The sequence below is a fragment of the Notolabrus celidotus genome, chromosome 4, assembly GCF_009762535.1.
Source record: "Notolabrus celidotus isolate fNotCel1 chromosome 4, fNotCel1.pri, whole genome shotgun sequence".
NCBI lineage: Eukaryota > Metazoa > Chordata > Actinopteri > Labriformes > Labridae > Notolabrus > Notolabrus celidotus.
This window is the reverse complement of record NC_048275.1, coordinates 34,192,587-34,210,605: the sequence shown is the minus strand read 5'-3', so window position 1 is coordinate 34,210,605 and position 18,019 is coordinate 34,192,587. Positions and strand designations below refer to the sequence as shown.

Genomic DNA, 18,019 nt, shown 5'->3' with positions numbered 1-18,019 from the left:
AACTAGTAGACAGACATTGTCTGGAAAGGCTGCTCTTTTTGTCCCACCGCTGATGAGGCAATGATTCATCTGTCTTTGGATTCCTCTTTTAGTCCCTTTCTCTCCTTTTGAACAGAAACACAGATATTCATTCAAAACGCAAAGTCTTTTTTTTTTCTATTTGGGGAATTAAATAAATAAGGAGTACAGTAAAAGGAAATTCCAAATACAATGAGTTCGAGTAATACTTTACCCCATATGTTTTCAAAATGAAATACTTTGTTCTTTTCAAAGGCTATTGTTTTTATCATATTCAAATAATAAAGCAGTTGTTTACTCCAATGTTTTAGTGAGGGAGGATATGTACATTTCAAGAGTTTTACAATAAGTTTCATAGGTTTCCCACAGCAGTTCAGGGGAAATTGCTGTTTATTATTATGATTATTAAGATGTATTATTTTTGTTATTGTCATTATTATGACTATTATTGTGATTATTATTGTTACTTATTCATTTGTGTTATTATTATTATTATTATTATTATTATTATTATTACTGTTATTATTATTATTATTATTATTATTATTATTATTATTATTATTATTGTTAGTATTATTATTATTATCATTAGTAGTAGTAGTAGTAGTAGTAGTAGTAGTAGTAGTAGTAGTAGCATTAGTATTGTCATTATCATAAATATAATTTTTTAATAATCGTTTATTCATTTAAGTATTTATTGGTATTTTCAATTGAAGTTTCATTGGTTTCCCACAGCAGGAAATTGCTGTTTATTATTATTTGTTTATTCATTATCATTTTTTAAATTATTGTTGTTATTATTATTATCATTATTATTATAATTATTATTGTAATAATAATTTATTCATTTCAGTGTTTATAGTATTTTCCAGTGAAACGACTTGAAGTGTTAAAACGTAAACTGTAATGTTCTCATTTGTTAGTACTTCTTTAGGAACCTTGATTTCCCTGCTTTCTAACTGTATAAATAACCTTTGTTTTTGTTTCTATGTTTCTTAACTCATCACCCGGCTGTGTTAAATGCTTGATTCTGATTGGTCCAAACCCCTTGACACCGATTATTAACTGTCACTCACGCTATCATCATATTATTAAACGATGCAGCAGATAGCCTGTTATTTTCGGTTACCGAGGGAAACAGGACCATTGAACAATTAACATTTCATCATAATTTAGGTTCAATTATTCTATTTTTAGAACTGTGTAAATGCCATAGTTCTTGTTTTGTTGTCATAACAGTTTTCTCCTAGCCTAATTTTCTTCACATGTTTCCATGCCAATGTTTCTTTTTCAGTTTGTTTTCAGTTAAAATGATTGTTCAATGCCAAACATCGTTTGACTCCATAGGTTTCCCAAAGCAGTTCCGGAGAAACTGATGTGTTTTTTAAATAGCCTATGTTTTGGTATTTTCAATGGAAGAACATTTCTTAGCCCGTTAGTTTCCGTGATCGTTATATTAGTAAACAACTCGTCAAACATGTTATCTTCGGTTACAAAGGGAAACGGGACCAAACGACTTGAAGACTGGATCCGGTCCAGCAACCCTAACACCGGCTGCAGCGGAGGAGGTAAGAACTAGTTCAGGTGATCAATCCAAAGAAACTTAAAGCATCAACAGGTCAATAACGCTGTGTAATGTTTGACGGGGAGTTGAAGTGTTTAATGTTGGACCAACAGACAGATAATAATCCATATGATGCTAACTGTGGATGAATCACAGCTCTGTGTCGGGGTCTGTCTCATCCTGGGACTTTATATCTCATCAGACATTAACACTGACCGCTCACTGCTTTGGCCCTGTCTGTTTTCATCAAGCTTCAAACTGTGCCGTTTCTCACATTTTCATAGATTTTTAAAGTCAACAATATTTGTCTGACTTTAATGTGAATCTTTGGATGGCTATAGTAACATGTTTCCACATGTTGGTTCTTCTATGAGAGAAATGATCAAGCTAGCTAATGTCATGTTGTCCTCTCCACATTTAACCCCGAAACGTCCACAAAACGGAGTGTAATGTGCTTGTTGATTAACTGAACACTACATTGAATTTGGACTTTGTTTAAATATATATGAAATTATTATAATTTTTTATTTATCTTGTCTTCTGTTCAATAATCTCATGAAGTTTACGGGCTGCTTCTCCCTCTATAAAATGTTATGCTTTATTTTTAAAAGATACACATATTGAATTTGCAGTTGTATGAATAGGTAATCTCTCTTTGGCTTATGTTTGTTTGTTTGTTTTGTTTGCTTTTCTTACTTTATTTATGTATACTCTGTCTTAAGTGAAGAGATGTAGGGGGTGGGGGGTTAAAGGGAAGTTAAAAGTTTTTTGAGAGTGTTTTGTGCTCAGAGAAAACACCTGTTCAATATTTTTGGATCATATTTCTCCCTTTATGATTTACCCCACTTACTGTTGCCTGCTCTTTCCTCTGTGTTACCCCCTGTTTATATGATTCTGAGCTTTTTCTTAACCCTCAAAAATATCTGTGTTTCTAGTTTCATCATGGATCATTCTGTGGTGAGAAAGGAGGAGCAGCAGGATGGAGTGGCCCTCCACATCCTGGATCAAGAGGGAACAGGTCCTGAGGAACAGGAGCTTCCATACCCAGCCCTGGCTCCGGTTGTTCTACTGTGCCTCAAACAAACAACAACACCTCGTAGTTTGTGTTTGCAAATGATCCACAGTCCATATCCTTTATTTCTGCTGGAAGTCCAGCTATGTCTGATACCTGCTGAGACTAAACATGACGACAAACAAAACTACAGGCTTGAAAGCTTGACTTGATTTCATAGCAGATATATGAATCTGTGTTCCTGTCTCTGACCTTCAGATAGTAAGTGATGGAGAGCAGCTTCCAGGCTTTCCCTTTAGAGTCTGTCATTCTATAAACATTGAACAAGCTTAAGTCCCATCAGGTGCCTCTGTCATGACATCTTTCATCTTCAGTTGTCCAAAAGTTGTAAGAAGGAATCTATTTAATCTCTGTTTGAACTTAACATATTCCTCCACTTGGTTGGATTATTCATCCATACTGACGGCCCTGCTCACCTGTGTGACTCTCTGCATGTACCAACCCAATGGAGAGCACAACATCTACCTGGGGGTGAGCATCACCTGCCCTCTCATCAGGGTCAACTTGTTATTAAATGTTTCTGTGTCACTAAAAGTACCGTTGGTTAGTCACTGCAGCTGTAGTAAAGCCAGATTACTATAATGATTACTAAAGTCTGCAATATCATTGGTGTTGCTGTATTTTTAACTTCTCTTTGTTATTTGTACAGATTGTTAAGGCTTTGTTCTTTGCGTATTTCATCGTGGAAATGGTCATCAAGATGGTCGCCCTGGGGGTCGTTGGCTATCTTTCCAACAGCTGGAACAAGTTTGACTTCTTCATCAACTCTGGAGAGTAAGTATCTTACAGCTTCTCTCTCTTGTGTTTATAAATGCCTCTATTACATCTGTAGGTAGACAACAGCAGCCCACTGTAGAAATCATATGAAGCTTCTCATTTGCTTCAAGTTAAAAACAACATGAACATTTATTGAAGAATGAACACAGCAGGACTCTTTGTTTAAAACTGGATAAACAAAACACTTTAGACAAGTCTTATCTGCCTTTTTGAAAACGTGTAAAAAAACATTTCACCATAAGATGTTTGAACTATCAGTCTCTCGTGCTTGTATTTAGTATTACAACATTTACACATCTTTATTCTTGACCAGGAAATTAGACAAAATAAAGGTTTTTTTTAACACCTGCAACTTTTCCCTCAGGGTGTTGGACTATATTCTTGCCCGCTACGGCTTCCACTGGCAAGTCTTTCAAGCTCTCCGACCGATCCGACTGTTCAGCAGAATACCAAGTAAGTCATTGACAAGACTGCTTAGCACACCTCAGCAGTGGTGGACAGTAACAGAGTTAATCTACTTGAGTACATGTTTTGATGATTATCTGTACTTTACTTGAGTATTATTTTTGGGGGGGAACTTATTACTTTGACTCCACACCATTTGAAAGACAAATATCATACTACTGACTCCTCTACATTTCTATCATCATTCTAGTTACTCACGACTTTATCTTTGAAGTCAGCTGATGAGTTTTCTTTTCTGAAATCAGATCCCAAAGACCGTAAACTGTTCTTGTACTTGTGTTTGGTTTGTCTCAGTGGTGTAGCCGTACCTCGGTTGAGCGTAGAGTAAATACAGATCATTACACAACAAACTTAATACAGGTAGTTGAGATCACTACTTTGATGTAGTTTGCAACAAAATGGAACAAAAATCAAAAATCATTTTCAGGCCAACAATTTTAAGTTTTCATTTTTAAAGTGTATATTTTAAACCCACGTTTGAGGTTTTGAAATAAAGAATGATTGTTTGTATTGTTCTAAATCTCTGATCTGTTTACCACACAAACGTCATCACAGCCTACAAAACATCAGCATCTAACCTGAGAAAGCATGTGCAGGTCTGGAGCTAACACGCTGCTTTGATTCCAGAGGAACATTGTAAACTTGTCTGTGCTTGTAGTAACTTAGTTTATATTTCATGGTAGACTTTTTAGATATGAAATTATGTTTTCTAGATACACAGAATGGAGCAGAATGTTCACCCATGCATTCTTGACTGACCTCATGCTTTGTGAAAATACGTGTAGAGATATTTTAAAAAGCACTTTGAATACTTCAGTATTTTTAAAAGCAAGTACTCCAGGACTTTAACTCAAGTCATAATCTGACTGAACAACTTTCACTTGTATTGGAGTAATGTTTGACCAGGAGGATCTATACTCTGACTGAAGTAATGAAGACGTGTACTTTGTCCACCACTGCACCTCACTGGTCTTTGAATGCTGATGATGTTCAATATGGACATCCAGTCACTGGGACTAAGTGTTTTTCAAACAGTGTGTGAGTACTTTTCTTCTGTTCATTTTCTATAGGCATGCAAGTCTTGGTAGCCGGACTTGTTGACACCCTGCCCATGCTTGCCAACGTCCTCTTCCTCAACATGTTGGCCATTCACATCTTCTCCGTTGTTGGGGTTCAGCTGTGGGCAGGTCAGCTGCGCAACCGCTGTTTCCTGGGAGAGGATATTCCTACGTAAGGAAAAACCTTTATTTAATCAGCATAATCTATGTAATCTGCATATTATTATTTCTCTCTGAGTCAGACTTTTCTAAAAATCTCCTTCAGATATATATGTACAGTCCAAAATCCTCAATAATGTAATATATGATAATAAATAATATGAAACATACACTTGATATGCTCACTTTGAGCTAGACCCAACAAATGCCCTGGGTGTTTGGACATGAACTATAACTTTACAATATATTGATTGTTATCATCATTGTTTCATATTCTGTGAATCAACTATCAGATTATTTGACCATTTCTAATTCCCATTATATGATCCATCACTTTTCTTGTGATGTGACTTATGGATAACTTTGTGTAAACTGCGTTGAAGCTTTGATCAGTTTTTCAGTCTATAGAGCACAAGGTTTTCTCAATACGCAGAACAAAAGTCTGATCATGAAGTCTCAGAGCTAAATGTTTATTTCTATAGCACATCACTTGAACTGTATTTTAACTTTTTGATATTTTTTTTCTAGAAAGTACAACGTGTCCCTGAGTTCATACTTTATTCCAAAGTATGGTCAAAAGTTTGAATTCATCTGTGCGCCTGACAACAAGGATGGGATGCAGCGCTGCAGTCACATCCCTCCTTACAGAGTGGATGGAGAAACCTGCTCAATGGATGCTACCCAGCATGCTTCAGCTGCTGTGAATGGAACCAGTGGCTGCATCGACTGGAACCAGTACTATAATGTCTGTCGTGCAGGGGACACCAATCCGTACATGGGAGCAATCAACTTCGACAACATTTTCTTCTCATGGATAACCATATTCCAGGTGAGAACTTTTATATGTGAACCAAATGTTGAAGTTTAGTTTGAAAGTATAAAAGGAAAAAGATGGATTGCAAGGAGCTAAGAATATCAGTGTTAGGCTTGATTTGTATTCAGAATATGTCCCGATGGACATTTCTTTTTACCTGTCATGTTTTTTGGAAACTTTAGAACTTAAAAAATACACGAGTGTCCGATGTATACTTAGTGAGTTCCTGAGAATAACTTGCCAGGGATTTTTCCAGCTTTCTGTCACATTTAAATGCAAAAACAAAAGTAAAAGGACTCAAATGCAGACAAAATAAAAGGGTCTGATAAATATAAAAACAAGAGAAAAACAACAACTATAAAAAAAAAACAAATCCAACTGAGACTCTGGAGAAGGCAGGGAAAGAGACGCAGGTAGACTCAATGAAGTGACGAAAGGAGAGGGGAAACAGAGAAGCTAAATACACACAGTGCAATCAACACAGGTGTGACACAAGACACAGGTGACACTAATTAAGAGTGAAGCACATAAGGGCAGGAAGTGAAAATAAAATCAAGTAGTCCAAAATAAAAAGATGTTAACAGATGTTGAATTGTAGGTCTATTTAAACACTCTGTCTCTGTCCACAGGTGGTCACACTGGAAGGATGGTCGGAGATCATGTTTTATGTGATGGATTCCCATTCCTTCTGGACTTTTCTCTTCTTTGTTTTTGTAACAATGGTAAGTGTTCACTGTCAGTGTTTTTAACAGCCCCAGTGTGAAACCATGTCCTTGTTGATCCCTGTTTGGCCAAATGACTGCTAATTGAGGGCAAAATGACTTACATGTTTTTGTTGCAACTCCCTGAAAGATGTTCCGAGATCTTTCCAACCCTTGCTCTAAACAGCCCCCTCTATACCTCCCCAACCAGATTGGCTCTTTTGTCATGATGAACGTGTGCGCCGTGGTGATCGCCACCCAGTTTTCAGAGAACATGGAGAGGAAGACAGTAGTTCAACTTGCTGGCACTGTGACAATCGCAGACATCTTCAACAAGTTGAAGTGCTTGGTGACGGGGATGCTCTTGAGAATGAAACGGTCAGTTACTGTATATATGAAGTCTTTTCATTAGTACCTTAAACAAGTTGATGTCTGCGGTGAAATGATAAAACAACAACATTTGTATTATTCTAAAGGTTTAAGATAAATGCTCTCTTAATAAGGGCCCGACTGGTGCGGAGGCCCTACTGAAATGCATAGGATTGTTTTCTGCCAAAGTAAATCCCTATTCTGAGGGATTTACCATATCTAAAAACTCACAAGATTTCATAGGTTTGTCAGGCCTGGTGAAAAATGTGTTAATTTCTTGGTTTTGTGCCCATCACCTCAGCAAATCCGCTCTTTACCCCCCCCCCCCCCCCCCCCCCCCCCCAAAGTTTCCAAAAGCCCCTTCTCATTTGCCTTTTTCTTACCCACACTCCTGAATTTTTTGTGCATATATCAAGCCAAGACCTTCAAAAAAGTCTCTTAACGTCGTGGTGAAATGTTGACAGGAAGTGAGATATTCTGGACAAAGTGGCGAAAATCACCCCTTTAGGTACATTTCCAAAGGTCCTTAAAAAATGATCTTCTCCGACACCGCTCATCTGATCAGCTTATAGTCTTCATCTTGAAAAGACCTTAATAGAAAAAAGTTATCTAAAGGATTTTCATTTGCATTTGTTTTTAAAGCTGCCTTCTTTAGGTCTTCTTTGACATTATGGAAATTGCTGTTAAAATATGTAGAAAATATTTCAGTTACAATCATCCTTTGACATGCCTCTAGTTTTGTCACACAATTCTGAAGTTCTGATCATTATAAAATTGCATACAAAGTTTTGTTTGTGATTAAAAACATCAGAGGGCTAATCACTACAAAAGCAAACAAACATGCAGACGTTCATTGCCAGAGCATAATATGTAAACATGAGAATTGAAATGTCACCCTTCTGGTCTACTTCCAGTTATTTATCCATCTCTTTTTCTTTTACCAGTGAAATTCAGAACAGAGTGCACCCTAGAGGCAGAGATGACAGGGTTGATACCTTGGTGAGACTCCTCTGAAACATTCTGTGATACCGCCTTAAGCTGCATTGTTGCCTCACTAACAAGAGGTCACATCACTGACTCCCCTCTCGTTCAGGGCCAGGCCTGGATACCCTACAAGAGGATCCTTAAGAGGACTGTTGAAAGTACACTGTTTGACAGACTCATCATGCTTGTTGTGGTCTTCAGTGTGGGGGCCTTGGTTTTCGAGCACCATGAGCAGGTGAGGAGCAAAGTGTTCCAGTCTGCCTACTCTGTGTCCACTCTGGGATTCTCTAATAAGAGTCAGATGGGGAGGCTGAGGGATAAGAACAAAGATAAAAAGCTTTGATTGGCTGTTGAGAGCTGCCTCAGTCTTTGCCTTGAGTTTGGGAAAATTCTTACATGTGCTGCACAAATCTGGAACCCTGCATCTAGACTTGGAGTTGTTTTGGAATGATTAGGAAAGAAAGAGAGACATTTCAGAATCTGCCCTCCTTCAACATTAATACCATGTCATCATTATCTTTCTGCAGCCCGAGAAGTTGACACAGGTGTTACGGATCTGTAACATCATCTTCACCATCATATTTCTCATGGAGATGGTTGCAAAGTTGTTGGCTCTCAAGTGGGAGTACTTCAAGGACTGGAACGACAACTTTGACTTTGTCCTCGTTATCATCAGGTACTATAATCAGTACTCACATGGTTTGCTGAAGAACATAAAGAAAAGACATTCTCGAGGAATATTCGTTCCAGTAAATTATTGTGAAGGTGCCTCTACTGTTTGATTTCAAAAAGATGTGAAACTACCTCAAAAGATCATTCAAATATAGAAATATATCTGCCTGTTAAACTCTCCATCTATGGCAGACACAAACTGATGTAAACTGCATCTTAGCTAGTTAGCTAATTGGTGAAGGGATAGAGCTGTTAGGCTACAAGTCTACTCTTGTGTTTTTCTTTTTGTTGTTGTCCATGGTACATCCGTCTGTTCATGTCAGTATGTTTTCTTTGCTTCTTTTCTTCCTCCTTGTCTTCAGTTTGTGGGAGGTCATTGGTAAAGCTGAAGGCAAACCATCAGTCCTGCGGTCATTGCGTTTACTACGGTTTGTGAGGCTTCTTCACTTCCTGCCTTACCTGGAGAGACAGCTGCGGGTGCTGAAGAAAACTTTTGAAGAGGCATCTGCTCTCTTCCTGCTACTGCTGTCTCTCAACTTTGTTTTCAGGCATGTAAACACCGTTAATAATCCAAGAGTTACACATAAGATGCTCGTGTTTCAAGAGCTCTGACAGCATGTTCTTGTCTCTCTGCAGTGTTCTGGGTATGCTTCTGTTTGGTGGTAAATTTCAGTTCAAGACCAAACATGGAGACATCGTCCCTGACCGGAAAAACTTTGACAACCTACTCTGGTCCATGGTCACCGTGTTTCAGGTTATTCTCTTGCCTGCTAACTTGTGTTCTTGTCATTATGTCCTGAGTGAAAAAGTGTCACACACTCTGGTTCCATATTTACTTTAATTTGATTTAAACCCTTTCAGTCCTCTGGCCCTCTTCAAGATCACGAAGAGGGCCAGAGGACTGAAACGCCATCAAAGAAAACTACACGTGGATCCAGAGTGTGTGACACTTTTTTCACTTTAGTCTTCAGCCAGTGGTCAGCCCCTCACCAAATGCTTTGGTGTGCGTTACTTCTCTTCAAAAATAGTCATTGTGTCCCAACACCGTGCAAGTTGTGCCTTTATTGATGTATGTAATAAATCTTTAACTCCAGATTCTGACTCAGGAGGACTGGAATCTGGTGCTGTACAATGCCATGTCCACCACATCGCCATGGGCCATTCTCTACTTTGTTGTGCTCATTATGGTGGGAAAATATGTCCTTCTGAATGTTCTTGTGGGCATAGTGGTTCAGAGCTTTCAGGACATTTCCAGTCCATCCAGCGCATCCTCTGAGACTGACCCCAGCAGGCCCTCTGTGACAGACCCCGCCCCTGACCTTGCACTGCCAGACACCAGTGAGGACGAGGTACGATCCTAGAAGTGAAACCTTTGAAAGTCAGTCTTTTGGTGCACATAATTGATGGTTTACAAAATTCTACACATTGAAATGATGCAGAGAGTCCAAATAATTATCTTTGCTGCAGTTCTGGGGACATTTTTGCTAGTTCCTATATTTTCAGTGTTGTTGTCTTTAAAGTCTTTGGTTCGTACTTTGGAATAAGACAGGGGACTGTTGTGGAACTATCTATCCCTTTAGAGAACTTTGAACTTCATCCAGAAAGTTCTCCATTGGTGCAAAGACCATGACGAGTGGTCACTCTACGTGTTCTCCCCAAGGAACAGGTGGGTTTAAAACATACTGCTTTCTTTGCCTCATTGTGTGACTTTCAGTGACTATAACTTTTTTAATTGGAGTGTGTGTGTGTGTGTGTGTGTGTGTGTGTGTTTATGTGTGTGTGTGTGTGTGTGTGTGTGTGTGTGTGTGTGTGTGTGTGTGTGTGTGTGTGTGTGTGTGTCTGTGTGTCTGTGTGTCTGTCTGTGTGTCTGTGTGTCTGTGTGTCTGTGTGTGTGTGTGTGTGTGTGTGTGTGTGTGTGTGTGTGTGTGTGTTTGTGTTTAGGTGCCGTATGATTTGCCGACGCATGGTCTCTCACAGCATGTTCGACCACGTGATCCTACTCTTCATTCTCCTCAGCTGTGTCACCATTGCTATGGAGAGGCCAGGGATAGATCCCAGGAGCACGGTGAGACACAAAAACTACATATAAGACCTCCACATACCTGAACTCTGTATGTTGACTGTACTCACACATGTTGTATGTGTTTGTTCACATGCTGTAATCTTTGTATGTGTATCATGTGGAAGATAACAGCTACACCACAGGCTGACACACACACACACACACACACACACACACACTCAGTGAAGCTGGATGTTGTGAATTTCATGAAACAAATGGTAACAGGAGCTTGTTATATGGAAACCAAAATGCATGTTGCTCAAACACACATTTCCCCTCCCCTTTAGGAGCGACTGATCCTCAATGTGTCCCTGTACGTGTTCTCTGCTGTGTTCCTGGTTGAGATGCTTCTTAAGGTAAACATCAGTTATTGATTTTTTTAACAGTATTTATAATCATTTTAAACAAAATGAATCTTTGTTGCTGTGAGTGTTTAAAAGAGGAAACTTCTTGGAGCGTTAATATATTGTAACTTGGGCTCCAGGTTCTAGCTCTGGGTTTACTCTTTGGGAAGGACAGCTACTGTCGCTCTTTGTGGAACACCATGGATGGTTTGTTGGTGATTCTGTCTCTGGTCCACATCTTTGTCTCTCTGGGCAATGCGGGCAAAACCAACATGCTGAGCATCCTCAAGGTTTTACGTCTGCTGCGCACATTTCGTTCACTGAGGTACATCATGTCTCTGTGTGTGTGTATTCAGTGTAACTAAATACTTTTGTCCTCCTCACTCTGTTTGTGTCTGTAGGTACTTGTGCTGGTTCTCACTAACATTTGTGTGTATGTGTGTCTTTCAGGGTGATCAAGCGAGCCCCCAAACTGAAGCTGGCTGTGGAATCTCTCATCGCTGCAGTCAAACCCATCGGGAACATCGTTCTTATTTGCTGCATGTATTTTTTTTTCTTTGGCATTCTGGGGGTGCAGGTAAAACAAACATTTTATGACCCTGGTCAGTTCTAAACACATCTGTTGGTAATGAATTGTTCTTGCCTTTAAAAGTGTAATTATAGTGTCAGGATGGTAGTTGAAATAACAGCACACACACTCTTTGTCACACTTCAGTTGTTCAAAGGAAAGTTCCACCACTGCCTGGGTCACGACATCAGAAACATCACCACCAAGAGTGAATGTCTGGCTGCCAACTATCGCTGGACACGAAAGAAGTTCAACTTCGACAGCTTGCCTCAGGTATGGAAAAATAGATGTGTTGGCTTACGCTCCTGTAAAACTACTCACTGTAATATAGATATCTCATCCTGATAGATCATAGAACTTAATAAAGTTCCCCTGTTTACCTTACTTTCTTGTGTTTTCAATTCAGGCTCTGATGTCCTTGTTTGCGATGTTCTCGACGGATGACTGGGTGAACATCATGTATGATGGGCTGGATGCTGTTGGAGTAGGCAAACAGGTACTTTTGTTGGGTCATGCCTTGTTTATGTTTGTAGAAATATTGATAATGCCAACCTAATGGTCAAGGGTGGCAAAGTGGAGGGGAACACACAAGGGCAGAAAGTAAAACTAAACCAGACACACAGGGATCAAGAACTACTAAATAAAACAGGAAACACAATAGAGTAGAAACACACAAGGAAAAACAACACAAGACAAGGTACCAAGAGATACAAGGACGACTTGAGGATCTTACAAAATAAACTGGAAATCTAAGAAATATTAAGACAAAGTAAAAACAACACAATGTCTGAAGTGAATGTGAAAATACTTGTGCCATAAAGCAGAGCTACCCAATATATTTATTTCCTTCCTCAAAGTTCTCAACTTGTTTCCCCTCGTATGACATCAGTGTGAAATGCATCTCTTGTTTCTCAAACACAAAAAACTTAAAACCTACATTTCTTTTCTTCTCCTTCTCTCAGCCGGTGAAGAACTACAATGAATGGATGCTGCTGTATTTCATCTCTTTCATGGTCATGAGCTTCTTTCTCCTGGACATGTTCATCGGGGTGATGGTGGAGACCTTCCACCAGTGTCAGCAGGAGCAAAGAGCAGCAGATGAAGTGTCACTAGAGGAGGGAGGAGGAGAAGTGCAAGCGCAGCACAGAGGTAACAGAGCTGTGTGATGATTCTGTGGGTGTTCATGAATTAGAGAAAGTCCTTTGACTTATCCCTCATATGAAAATATTGAGGGAGGTCATCATTTCATTCATTGTTTACAACAGATGAGCAGCCTGTCTGGGAGTAGTGAGTCAGTTTGTGAGTGCTCCTGTGCGTGAAGAGTTCTTTTATTTATTTGTAGGGAAGATATCCATCTCTCCTCTGACCATATCCAACTTATTAACTGCTTGTTTGTTGTGATTTATCAGCAGCCAGTGCATATGAGCCCAGATTGTTATTAACTTTCCCCACAGAGAGAACAGTGGGCTGTAGTGGTGACAAGAACCCAACATTTCAGTTTTGGCTAACCAGCTGGAAACAGGTGTCAAGTTTGCAGAGTTCCACTCTCTATCTTAGCTTCTTTGTCTCTTAAATGAACATCAGCAACCACCAAACATAGACTGTCTTTCTGGGAGACATGCTGGTACACTCTGTTATTCATGGGCAAATAAATAGATGAACAACAAGTTTATAACTTGATAATTTAGCATTTGTAGACTCCTTTCTCGTGCCACCCTCTCAAATATGCTGACTTTTGGTTTAGAAAAACAAAGAAGCTAACTCTGCCAAAAGGCCTAATCCAAAGGGTCTGTTGACACCGGCCAGCTCCGTCTATTATTTATACAATCTGGGCCGATGACAAGAATCATAGCTCCTCTGCTGGATACAAATCACTGTGATAACTGATCAGCCAAATAGTACAAGCTCTGCACTTTGAACTTTAACTATCAATACATGTTTAACTAATGGTCCTTTTGGTGTGAAACAGAATGGCTTACTTGTATTTCTGCTCACTAAGATCGGGGATGGGAGAGTGATGATACACCAGAAGGAACTTAACTTTCCAGGTTTGATCCTGTCGTGTACTTGTTAGATTTTCTAAACAAAGCCTGACAGATTGCCTTCCGTGGAGCGAACTGAATATGTGCTGTGTGTTAATCATTCTGAAAAGGGAATCACATAATCCACAGAAAAGGAAAAGATCTTCCCCTTAAATGAGCGAGACTTCTTTAAATAAGCTTTGCTTTTCTTTTATCAGCGTTGATGGATACTCCCTCTAATTATCTGCTTTCTCTTTGTTGATGTTCCAGAACCTGAGCAGGTTCCCTATTTCACAAACTACTCCAAGTTGCGTCGATGGATCCACACTCTGTGTACCAGTAGCTTCCTGGACCTCTTTGTGACCACCACCATTTTCCTGAGTGTGTTGGTGATGGCTGTGGAACATTATAACCAGCCTCAGGTAAAACACACACGGGTATTTAGAATACTTCCTGTAAGCTCTGCAGTGTGAGAAAACTTGTGGTTGACATTGATGCTGTCTCTGTTCTTCCAGTATGTAGAGAAACTAACAGAGTATTCCTACTATGTGTTCACCGTCATCTTCGTCATCGAAGTCCTGCTTAAGTTGGTGGCGTTTGGTGTACTGAGGTTCATGAGAGACAGGTAACACACTTACATCAATAAGAGTACTTGCTTAAGCATGTTCGGTCTTCTAGTTCCTAAAGTGAGACCTTTGTGTGTTTTAGCTGGAATCTGCTGGACATCATTGTAGTTGTGATTTCCATACTCAGCATCATCTTCAACAAGATGAACATGGCGGACAAAATGCCCATCAATCCCAGCATCCTGAGAGTTTGCAGAGTGCTCAGACTGGCACAAGGTAAACACACTTTAGAGCCGTCTTGAGCGACATAAAGTCTGTGTTTGTATGTAAAGGCTAGAGGTGAGCTTCATATATACATCTCCTAAAGAGATAGAATGCTAGGGAGGAGTATACTATGTTTGTATGTTATTCATAACTGCTCCTGTGTCTCTTCAGTGCTGAAGGCCAAAAAGATAAGAGTTCTGCTAAACACCGTCATCAAGACTCTGTTGCAGGTAAACACAGACAAAGTGGGATTCATATGTTTGTTGTCTTTTATTATAAATGTAAAGTAAGCTTCAGCTTTTTATCTGTCACTGCTGTGAGCATGCTCACTTCTACAGGTTCTGACCCTCTGGTATCTTTGTTTTTGGCTTCACTAAGCACCTCACAAGAGTTCATGTGTTAAAGATGAGTCAACATTAGAAATAATAACAGGCCATGTTTTCCTTTGGTAGAGGTTCATACAGACCTGGTCCCTGGTTGAGAGTTTTCAGGGTGACATGTTTTTTATGCAGAAGATCTAACATGCATTTGGATTCCAGGTTGAAAATATTTGTCTACTCTTCATGTTCTTTTTCTTCATCTACGCTGCGCTGGGAGTGGAGCTGTTTGGCAGGCTAGGTCAGTCACACACACACACACACACACACACACACACACACACACACACACACACACACACACACACACACACACACACACACACACACACACACACACACTTTTACATTAGATTTCAGAGTTTTTCTCATATATAGAGTTTATTTTAATCATTGAAGCTCAGCCTTTAATAACAAATGTTATTGACTGTTAGCTACTTGAACTGGTGTTAATAGTGTATCATGTTTTGCCTTTAGCTCAGCTGAACTAAAGGTGTGGTTCACACATTTCATTTTAGGGATGAACAATCTGGTAACTCAAAACATTTCAGAGAGATTGTATTGTTGAAACAACAAGTCCACTGTTCAAAGAACTCACTGTCTGTTTCTGTGTTTCCTTCTGTTTTCATCAGAGTGCACAGAGGACAACCCCTGCCTGGGTTTACATCGGTACGCCAACTTCAAGCACTTTGGGGCGGCCCTGCTCACGCTCTACCAGGTGTGCACCGGAGACAACTGGAGTGGGATTCTGAAAGTATGCACACAGTCACATATGCACACACAAGCTCATCTGATCAGCATGTGTACATGTTTTACTACTTAGCACTGTTCATTTATGAATTGACACAATAGGGACTTGTTATTGTATGTTGTTTTGTCTTGTTCTCTATGTGAAACGTATTATGCTGCTGTCTGTGAACCAGCCCCTGATTCTTGCTCTATGTCTTCAAGGACACATTGAGGGAGTGTCCTCCAGGGAGAGATGGCTGCTCCAGCTACATGAACTTGGTCTCCCCTGTCTACTTCATTACCTTTGTCATCATGGCCCAGTTCGTGCTAGCAAACCTGGTGGTTGCAGCCATCATGCAGGCTCTGGAGGACAGCAAGCAAGTAAGTCCTTGACCATGTCCTGGTGGAGGAGTGTGTGTACATATAACAATATTTTGACATTTCAGTGAAACCCTACTAACATCTGTCTCCCCCTTGAGGAGGACCATGTTAGACCTCCAAGAAACCAAGGCCAGATGATTGTGGATCCTGCTGTCCCAGCCCCCGAACCTTGAACCCAGCTGGGGATAGATTTGGTGATCTTCCTGATGAAATCACCAACAGCTTCTTTTTATCTGACACAAATGTTTTTTTCTTAAAGTTCATTAGCAATGTGTAATTTACATAAACCAAATACTCTGATTTTGTAGCTTGATAATATTTAACTGAACATGTGATTTAATTTTTTTAAACATTGTATTGAGTCGAATCTTTAATCTTTGTGGATGAATTGTATTTGTATCTGTATAGTTGTGTTAATGCTTTAATGTTTCTGTGAATCTGATCTAATGTTTTTGTAACAGTTTGTTTTGAATGTTTAATAATTTTATGAAGCACTTTAACATAAACTATGAAAGTTTGGTTGTTTATTATTAATTCATCATGTCACAGTGTTTTTAATTTATTCCCACAGAAAGACATCAGATAAAGACACTCTAAGTTGTTTTAGATATTTAAAATCCTGCTTTTGTTTGTCTGAGTTTAAATAGATGAATCTTTAGCCAACATGAGGTCTTACATACACATCTAACAATAAAATATAGGCCTGAGCAACAAGCTAGATTATGTGCAGCTGTATCATACAAAGCCCAAGAGTAACAAACTTCTTCTGCTCAATAAAGAGAGCTCATCCAGAATAAACGTCTACTTTAATTTAAATTCATGGTTTCAGAAACCCTTTCAAAGCAAACCATAATGTAGGTGTTAAATACTCTGCAGTGAGAGTTTTTGGTAAACCTTAATGACTCGGCCCTCATACAACAGTCCTGCTATAATCCTTTATGAAGCTGTAAAACCCAGAGAAGGAGAAGGAGGAGGAGGAGGAAGAGGAAGAGTTTATAATGATAACATAATGACAACCAGACCTATTCTCAATATTTTCAGAGAACGTCTTATTTCTAATATTTAGTAAACAAAGACAAAGAGCGCTATAACCCTTTTTATATTTTATATTTCTCTTCATGCTCTTGTTATCTTTTTGTGGGGATATGCAGTTCACGAGTTCATAAAAAAAGCACCCCTCTTCTACATATTGTTACTTAACAATGATTTCATTTCATTTCTGTGAGGAAATAATTCATGTACTGTTGTCTTAATATCTTTTTCTTCAAGTTCTGTCTTACTAAAGTATTTTTGTGCTTTAATGACACACACAGGCAGAAAGCACTGTTTAAGTGAATTACATGTAATTACCCACTTTCGCCACAAGATGGAGTATCCTGTTTAGTGAGTTCTTCTGCCGGAGGTAAACAGTAACGCTGCGTTGTGGTTCAGTGCTGTAATGCAGTGTTGTGCAGAAGCGTGTTATCAACATGTGCTCTTCTGTTTGGGTGTATTTGCAGCATTAAAAGACAAAAGTCACACTGAGTCCTTCTTTAAGTGTGCAACAATTTCCCACTTTGTTTTTATTTCCTCCCCCTGACTGTGACAAAATCTCTTTAACAGAGGATCACTCAAGTTTTAATCTGATTTTGTTTTTCCAGATCAACATCAACAGAATGAATTAGTCACTAATATCTAATGTCATACAGAGATAGAATAGAAGTATTCATGATCAGTTATTTCTCCTGTTAATGTATATTAATATATAACAAAATAATAAAAGAAAAAAACATATAAACATATAAACATGAGAACCTGACTCAATTTTTCCATGGGATAACTAGTAGACAGACATTGACTGGAAAGACTGTTAATTTTGTCCCACCGCTGATGAGGCAATGATTCATCTGTCTTTGGATTCCTCTTTTAGTCCATTTTCTGGAGTTCCCTTTCTCTCCTTTTGAACAGAAACACAGATATTCATTCAAAAATTGAAGTCTTTTTTTTATATTTGGGGAATTAAATAAATAAGGAGTACAGTAAAAGGAAATACCAAATAAACATTTTGTCTTATG

The 18,019-nt window shown here is 39.0% G+C and overlaps 1 protein-coding gene across 2 annotated transcripts; it reads left to right on the top strand.

Annotated features, from left to right (window-relative positions):
* The first annotated feature begins 1,305 nt into the window (after positions 1-1,305).
* Positions 1,306-16,483, top strand: LOC117812053 (voltage-dependent T-type calcium channel subunit alpha-1H-like). 2 transcript variants are annotated; one of them, XM_034682610.1, is made up of 31 exons: positions 1,306-1,586; positions 2,518-2,709; positions 3,032-3,125; positions 3,304-3,428; positions 3,796-3,884; positions 4,967-5,126; positions 5,642-5,942; positions 6,557-6,649; positions 6,840-7,006; positions 7,942-7,996; positions 8,091-8,216; positions 8,509-8,657; positions 9,016-9,201; positions 9,290-9,407; positions 9,748-10,002; positions 10,234-10,319; positions 10,595-10,718; positions 11,003-11,071; positions 11,200-11,384; positions 11,510-11,636; positions 11,775-11,900; positions 12,034-12,123; positions 12,590-12,776; positions 13,919-14,070; positions 14,164-14,273; positions 14,357-14,490; positions 14,650-14,708; positions 15,018-15,096; positions 15,488-15,609; positions 15,807-15,961; positions 16,064-16,265. In XM_034682610.1, exons 2-31 carry the CDS (start codon positions 2,525-2,527, stop codon positions 16,101-16,103), a joined length of 3,948 nt encoding a protein of 1,315 aa, XP_034538501.1. In that variant the 5' UTR covers positions 1,306-1,586; positions 2,518-2,524; the 3' UTR covers positions 16,104-16,265. The 2 variants fall into 2 exon arrangements, with proteins under 2 accessions (XP_034538501.1, XP_034538500.1); XM_034682609.1 differs by having other exon boundaries at positions 1,308-1,586; positions 15,807-15,965; positions 16,064-16,483.
* The last annotated feature ends 1,536 nt before the right edge of the window (positions 16,484-18,019 follow it).